The sequence below is a fragment of the Nannospalax galili genome, unplaced genomic scaffold (assembly GCF_000622305.1).
Source record: "Nannospalax galili isolate Female #2095 unplaced genomic scaffold, S.galili_v1.0 scaffold591, whole genome shotgun sequence".
NCBI classification, from domain to species: Eukaryota; Metazoa; Chordata; class Mammalia; order Rodentia; family Spalacidae; genus Nannospalax; species Nannospalax galili.
The window spans coordinates 2,607,629-2,615,769 of record NW_008330926.1 but is presented as its reverse complement, the minus strand read 5'-3'; the positions used below and the strand labels follow the sequence as shown (position 1 = coordinate 2,615,769).

The window sequence follows — 8,141 nt, the reverse complement described above, 5'->3', positions numbered from 1 at the left end:
AGTTCAAGGCCAGCCTGGTCTACATAGTGAGTTCCAGGACAGCTGGGGCCATAGGGAGACCCTGTTTCAAAAAAAAAAAAAAAGAATGTTATGTATAATAACTTACAATGGACTTTTTTTTTCAAAACAGGGTCTTACCTTGTTGGCCTGGAATTTATTGTGCACACCAAACTGGCCTCAAGCCTAGAGCAATTCTCCTGCCTCTGCTTCTGAGTGCTGAGATTACAGGCATTCACCCCCATGCCCAGTTTATCCTTCATAACTCTTAAGAGTATTAACTGGATCCTGAGACCAAAAGTTTGAGAGCTACTGCCATTAAATATACCTCTATTGTAAAAATGGAGTCAAGACTTAGGGAGGGATCACTTAAAACCACAGTACTAAAAAAATGGCAAAGCAGGTATATGAACCCAGATCTGTGAATGCCAAACACTTTATTCTTTTAGCAAAAGCAGTGCTTGTCATACTTCCCTATACATCACAATCAGCTACAGTGCTTGTTGTAAGCCTTTCTCAATTACTTGATTTTGTTTTGCAGATAGGAAATCAGGTATCTCAAATTGGCCTTGAACGTAATAGCAGCTGAGGAGGACCTGACCTCTTGATCCTGCAACAAGGTAGGATTACAGGTGGAGTTTATGTGGTGCTGGGGAATCACACTCAGGGCCTTATACATGCAGGGCAAGCACTCTACCTACTGAGCTACACTGGTTTGTTTTGAAACAGGGTCTCACTATGTAGCCCTTGCTGCTTTGGAACTCACAGAGATCCACCTGCCTCTGCATCTGAAGTTCTGGGATTAAAGGCACCACACCCAGCCCTGTTTTGATTTTTTTTTTTTTTTTTTTTTTTTAAAAGCGGCTCCCCTTTTTTCCCCTTTCTTTTTTGGAACCCCCAAAAAACCCCCTCCCTCTTCCTTTTAAATTTTTGGATTAAAAGCCCCCCCCCCCCCCCTTTTTTTTTTTTTTTGTCTTTTTTGAGACAGGGTCTCCTTGTAGCCCTAGCTGTCCTGGACCTCACTATGTAGACCAGGCTGGCCTAGAACTCACAAAGATCCACCTGCCTCTACCCCCCAAGTGCTGGGATTAAAGGCGTGCGCCACCATGCCCAGCCCTGTTTTGATTTTTTTGAAACAGAATTTCATGTAGCCCAGGCTAGCCTTGAGCCCCAGCTCCTCTTACCTTAGCCTTCTGAATGCTAGGACTATAGGTATTCAATACTAAGCCTCATACACACTCAGAAAGCTTTTTTGTGTGTATGTGGTGCTGGGAACTGACCCTAGGGTCTCACACCTGCCTGACAAGCGCTCTACCACTGAGCAATGTTCCCAGCCCATAAAGCATTTATTTATTTTTAATTTTTATTTTATGTGTATGAGTGTTTTGTTATGTATGTAAGTACAACCATGTTATGCAAAGTCAGATCCCCGGGAACTGGAGTTAAGGACCTTGTTAGTCACCATGTGGGTGCTGGGAATTCAACCTGGGTCCTCTGCAAGAACAGCTAGTGCTCTTAACCACTAAGTCATCTATCCAGCCCCTACAAAACATTTTAAAAAGTGCATAATTCCCTCGCCTTGGGAGCCAGCACTTAAAGAGGCTGAAGTGGGAGAACTATGAGTCCTGGCATACCCTGGGTTGCATAGTGAGACCCTGTCTCAAAAAAACAAAAACAAAAAACCTGTAGAATTCCAGACCATAACCTGAGATTGATCCAATATGTAGCTCCAAGGTGGAGAATAGAACCTCATTAACAAGCTCCCCCAAATGATTCTGATACAGATGAGCCATGGATCACAGGAGACATACTGTTTTTGACACCAGGTCTGCCTCCCAGCCTTTGAGCCTCTGGTACAAGAGTTTGTCAGAACTGTCACATTCCTGGGACACTACATCTTACCTACTTTCCACAGAACCTCTGCTATATTCCATCCTCATACTTCAGTTCTCATCAAGTTGGTCATCCCTGGCTCTGCACTATTGGGAATGCCTTTAAGCCAAAGCCCACCCCACAGGGGCTGAGGAAGGAAAGAGGAGCAGACAGCACCAGGGAATGCCTGGGTTGAGGGTAGGGAATCCTGAGCCCAGCCAGTCCTCCTGGTTGTCTGACTCCTGGCCCCACCTGTTCCCGGGCAGCACTGAACATGGGCTCCTGGATGTCGGTGTACATGCGGCGGAGGGCATTATACCCTCCAGGGATGCTCTCCAGGTTGCTCAGGGCCCGGTCCTGGTTCCGCATCATTTCTTGCATCATGGCTGGATTCCGAGCAAGCTCCATTGTCTGGTGAATGGAAAAAGATGAGATGGGTTGGAATCAGTGGAGCACCAAGGTAGGAAAAGGAACCCAAGGAAAATCACCCCACAATGGCATGGAGAAAGGTATACCAGATTCCCTTCCTCTACTATAATGGGGACTTCGGCCCTACCTGCCTCCCTGTAGCTATTTTGGTTGGCTTTTTCTAACTGAGGCTAATGTTCCTAGATACATAAAACAGCAACTTCTGAGCCAGGCATGGTGGTGCACCTTTAATCCCAGCACGCAGGAGGCAAAGGCCAGCAGATCTCTGTGAGTTCAAGGCCAGCCTGGTCTACACAGTGAGTTCCAGGCCAGCTGGGGCTATAGGGAGACCCTGTCTCAAAAAGTCCAAAAAGAAAAAAAAAAAAACAACCCAGCAACTTCCCCTTCTCTAGCTCAGAGGGGTCTATAATATTGGAAAGAAGCATTGGAGAACACAAGGAAATGGGTAAGAAGCGGCACTGGGATAAATAAACACAGAATTCAAGTCATACAATTTGCACAGTAACCATCCCAAGTAGGTATTCTTGCCCCTTTTTTGTAGATACAAAAACAGGCTCAGAAGTTCATGGACTTGTTTCCCTCAGACGCATACCAGTTAATCATACAGGTAGGTTTCTAGGCCAGTTTGGCCTGTCTCACAAAAATCACACTGGAAGTCCTGTTAAATAACAAACTGGGCAGGGAAAACATTCAGACTGAATGTCCTCAATTCCCACTTTTAGGTCTTCAGTCAAACTGAACCTTGAGCAACACTGAGGATGTGGGCTTTCTTCTTTGCAGCTGATAGCTCCCTATCAGTAAGGAGTTGCTGCTGGTATCAAATGTTAGGCAGTTCATGGTAACAGCAGCAGAGCTACTTCTTATTCTTAACCTATTTAAATTCCTTCCGTCTTCTGAAATTAGTTCCAGACTTCTACAACACCCTCTAGACTGATATACCTAGCCTTATAGGACTCTGCTCTCTTGTCCCATAATTCATTTATCAAATAAGTATTTGTTGAGTTAATAATGGACCAGGCACAGTTCTACACAGGAACAAAACACCCAACACTCAAAAGTTCTTATACCATTAAAAAAAGTCCTTGAGCAGGACCCTGTCTCAACAAAAAAAAAAAAAAAAAAAAAAAAAAAAAATCACAAAATAGCCCTTGCCTCTTAGAGGAGTTATGTGTTTGCAAAGCCTCTGCTGGCAAGACCTTCTATTCCTTTTTTTCTTTTCTTTCTTTTTTTTGGGGGGGTCTTTTTTAGACAGGGTTCCAGCTGGCCTGGAACTCACTATGTAGACCAGGCTGGCTTTGAACTCACAGAGATCTGTTTGCCTCTGCCTCCCCAGTGCTGGGACTAAAAGTGTGTACCACAATGCCTGTCAAAGCATAAATATTTCTTTTTTTTTTTTCCTTTTAATGACCTTCTATTCTTATCCTCTGGTACACTGGACCATGAATTGGAACTCCCAAATGCTAATAAAGAAATGGTCTCTGGGGGCTGGAGAGATGGCTCAGCGGTTAAGAACACTGGTTCTTTCTTCTTGCAGAAGACCCCGGTTTGAAACCCTGCACCCACATGGCAGCTAACAACTGTCCGTAACTCCAGTCCCAGGGGATTTGACAGCCTCTTCTGTCTTCTGTGGGCATTGCATGAGACGGGTACACTTACCTACATGCAGGCAATATACAAATACACATAAAATAAAAAATAAATAAAATTAAAAAAAAAAAAAGAAAAGAAATGGCCTCCACTGGGAGTCCTTTCCCCACTGGACCCACCCAGCCAAATGCTCCCAAACAGCCTACTGTCTTTTATCTCAGGCCTGTTCTTTGTTGCTCCTTGGCCTAGTCGTTCCTTTTCTTTCCCTGGTTCACGTTCTTTCTTTGGGTCTCAGCTTAATGATGTTTCTTCCAGAAAACCTCTAAGTCCCAGAATAGGGTCAGAAGCCCTTCCTAATTCTGTTCCTAGGGGATCATGCGACCATCCTCAGGGTATCCCAGGTCATACTGTTTTATAATTGCCTGCATACTTGTCCCACTGCTCTTAAGAGACCAGGAGTTTCTGAAAAGCTAGGCCTACATCTGCTCATCTTGAATGTCCAAAACATAGCTGCTGAATGAACAGATGAACAGAGGATAAGGTAGGTATAGCTGACAGCAGATGTCCTCCATCCCTCTGGCCTCTTCTCGTACCTACCTGCCTCATGAGCTCAGGATTGTTGAGCATGTGGCTGATCTCAGGATTCCGTTCCATCAGTTGCTGCATTTGGGGGTTGGCCATGATCATGTGGCGCATCAGATCAGGGTTTGACATCATATCCTGGACTAAAGGGTTCTCCATAATCTGTGACAGCATCTCAGGGTTGGACATCAGCTGCCTCTGCATCTGTTGTTGTAGCTCCATAAAGTTGGCAGAGCCCAGGCCCAGGCTGCCCAGGCCGAGGATGCCCCCAAAGCCAGCTGTGGGAAGTACCGGGTAGGGTTAAAGTCTACCTCTCAAGTCCTCCCTACCCAGCAGAGCCTCTGAATTCAGGTCTCCAGGACAGGCCCTCATTGCTTCTAACATGTCCCTCTTCTAATCACTCACACAGCTCCAGCCCTGATTAGCTTCTGGCAGACAGCTGTGGGCTGCTGGCACTGAGAGCTCTGTGAAGGCCAAGACCAAGCTGAGCACAACACTAAGCAGACATAAGTCAGTCAGCGGGCTGCTGAATGAGAAGCCAGTGCCTCCACCTGCCTTTCTGTACTCCTCACCCAGGGCTCTCCCACCTCATCTCTCCTTTTTCTCTTGAACTTGGTTCTACTTCCTAACTTTGGGAAAACATCACAAACTGGTTTCCCATCCAGCTTGGCTTAAGTACCAACACCTGGAACCCTATGTCCAGGCATCCCCATGGGATCAGGAGCAGGCACCATGTTTCTTCTTCCTCTTGGTGCTTCCCACTCCCCAGCACAACTTCAGATTGTGCTCTCCTCCCTAAGGGCTTACAGAGAATTGATGCAGTAGCACTTGGAGGTCCATCCCCAGTCACTGGGGTAGGCCCCCCTCCACTGCTCCTCCGGCTTCCACTGCCAGCATCTGAAGCGGCACTGCCAGAGCTGCAGGGCTGGGCAGGGGTGGCAGGTGAGGCAGGTGTGGAGGAGGGCGCTGAGGTAGGGTCAGGAGTAGAGGGGGGCGAAGCAGTAGCACTTGGATCTTGAGCCCTGAGGACAAAGAATGGAAAATCCTAGTTAGAGTGAGTCTTAGAAGGCAGGTGGTGGTGCAGATGGTGCCAGCTCAAGCCACCTCCTGAGCAACCTCAACCCACCCTTACCTTACGATGGCAGGTTGCTGGGGGCAGTCCATACATCAGGGAGGGGGAAGGTGTTAGTATCATTGGTCTTTAGGGCATTCTGGGAGTAGTCAGTTAGGCTCCCCTCCTAGAGGTGAGATCTTATCACATCAGCCCCAGGCCTGAGAATAGCCCTCTAGGTATATTGAAAGATCTGAAGGGGAGTCCTAACCAAGAGCTAGGCCTGAGGCCCGGAGTGGTGTCACACACCTTTAATCCCAATCCAATCCAGAGGCAGAGGCAGGTGGATCTCTGTGAATTTGAGGCCAGCCTGTTCTACATGGTGAGTTCCAGGCTAGTCAGGGCTATATAGTGAGACCCTGTCTCAAAAAAAAAAAAGCAAACAACAACAAAAAAGAGCTAGGAATGCTGTACTCCTCAACTTACTTCTGTGGGGTCTTGATGACTAGATGTACAGTGAGCCCATCCTTGATTCCATGCTGGTTCAGCGTGTCTCCATCCTTAAGGATCTTGCCTGCGAAGATCAGGACCAGCTGATCCTGCTGAGCCTTAAACCTCCGGGAGATTTCCTCCTTGAACTGTGATCAAGAGGCAGAGATCACTGTGGAGGCTGCCTGTGCTCCACTGTCAGGGACTCTACAGACTACATTCTCTTCCTTTGATCTACTCATGGGAAGTCCTTCCTGCACCCTCAACTCTGCTTCTCCAGCTGCAATAAGCACTCCTTTATGAATCTGAGATGGACCTGCTCAGTTCCATCATAAAGTCTCCAATCCTGGAAAGCACCTAAAGCTACCCACCACAGCAACTTCAGCCTTTCAACCCATTCTCTGAGAGGATCCTACCTGGCAGCGTTCCCCACTCCAATTCCTTCAACCAGCCTTGGCTCTGTTTCTTTAGCCTTCTCTGGCTCCCAGTTACTCTCTGGTCTTTCTTCCCAGCTTTCTCATAATGATAACAAATAGATTCCAGTTATTGAGCACAGCTTTATGAGTTAGCAACCTAGTGTATTAGTTATTATCTACACTTTAAAGACTAGGATCAGAGAGGGAGGTAATGGAACTCAAGTCTGGACATCAATGTCCAGGATCTTTATTAGGCATTCTCAATTAGAGCTGTTTTCTAATTTAGCTTTTCCTGGAAATAGAACATTCTCAGATGAGAGAGCAGTGGTGAAACCAAAGGCTACTGGGGGTGGGGGTGGGGGGTTAGACTCTAGATTCTATCAGGCCCTCCAAAACAAAACAAAACAAAACAAACACATACTCTTAAGTATAAACAGTGCACTTGCTAAGCAAAGCTCTCTTCCAACCAGATGGCCTATCTTAAGCCCCGCCTATGTGAAATTCTGGAGCAGCCAAAACCCTGGCAAACAGCAATAGTCCCTCACTCTCATTCAAAAACATTTTGTTGAGCACTTACAGTGCTCGGTAAATCCTACAGGGCAGAAAACCGAACACAACCGTACATTTCTGAGCAGGAAAGATCTGGGCCGAGGGGGAGTCCCCACCGCCCAGTGCTCCCAGAGGCGCGCAGCAGCAGTTCAGACTCCTTGGGGTTTAGCACCTTGCTAGGGCCGCACGGTTCCTCCGCGCCTCGAATAGCTACTAGTAACCCGAGCGCACACTCGCCTCAAACCTAGGGTCCTCCCGGAACCCCGTCCGCCGCGTGCAAGGTGTCCCTTCCCCATGTTTCCCCACCACGCCCCCAGCCCTGGCCACAAGGCCAAACCCGCCCCATCAAGCGCCATCCCGAGGACGCCCCTCCCTGCCTCTCTACCCCGCTGTCCCGGGTCCCCGCGGGCCCCCGCCCCGCCCTGGGAGCGTCCCCGCCGCCAGGCTGTCCCCGAGGCCCCCAGCTCTGCGCTGACCCCTCCTCCGCGCTCCTCCTGTCCCCCGCCAGTCCTACCTCCTTGACGGAAGCTCGATCGCAGATCACAATTTCCTCCTTGTCCTTGGGGGTCTTGACGGTGACCCGAATAGGGGGCCTCGTCTCTGCCCCGCTCGGCTCCGCCATGCCGCCACCCGGCCGCCCGCCAGCCCGCCCACTCGGCTCCTCCTCCTCCTCCTCCTCCTCTCCCGACCCGCGGGCCGGCTGGGCTGCGGTGCCTCCGACTCCCCCTCCCGCCCTTCCTCTAGGCTCCGCCACCCCCTCAGGACAGCTGCCGCCACAGCGCCCCAGGCGGCCTGGGGGAGCACTGCAACTGGGTCGCCCTAGAGCGGCGCCCGCAGTAGCCCAGGCAGCGCCTCCGAGCCCGGAGGGGGCGGCGCCGCACAGGGCCGGAGCCCACCCGAGCCCCGGCGGACCCCGCTCCCGCTAGGGACAAAGGACTCCATGCCGCCGCCTGTCTCCGTCTCCTTGGGAGGCCAAATCTCTCCCTAGGCCTGGGGACGCTCGACTCAGCCAGCCCGAGTGCCTCAGTTGACCACGCTTTCAGACACTGGAGTTTGCCTACGTGGCCTCACTGAGCCTCGGATGTCTGTCCAGAGAACAGTACCTCTCGCCTCACAGAATTGTGCCTACCGTGGGAAGACTACTTTGAAAACTAAACAAGGATGTGCCT

The 8,141-nt window shown here is 49.6% G+C and overlaps 1 protein-coding gene across 2 annotated transcripts in view; it reads right to left on the bottom strand.

The window, feature by feature from the left end:
* Ubqln4 (ubiquilin 4) overlaps positions 1–7,687 on the bottom strand; it is a 17,066-nt gene extending 9,379 nt beyond the window's left edge. The window contains exons 1-5 of one of the 2 annotated variants that reach the window (XM_008853826.3): positions 7,487–7,687; positions 6,005–6,156; positions 5,275–5,489; positions 4,483–4,745; positions 2,122–2,280 (exon numbers count right to left, since the gene is read on the bottom strand). In XM_008853826.3, coding sequence (XP_008852048.1) covers positions 2,122–2,280; positions 4,483–4,745; positions 5,275–5,489; positions 6,005–6,156; positions 7,487–7,594 — 897 coding nt within the window. In that variant the 5' untranslated portion in view covers positions 7,595–7,687. The remainder of the gene's footprint in view (positions 1–2,121; positions 2,281–4,482; positions 4,746–5,274; positions 5,490–6,004; positions 6,157–7,486) is intronic. The other variant, XM_029556846.1, reaches the window with a different exon arrangement.
* Positions 7,688–8,141: the final 454 nt, after the last annotated feature.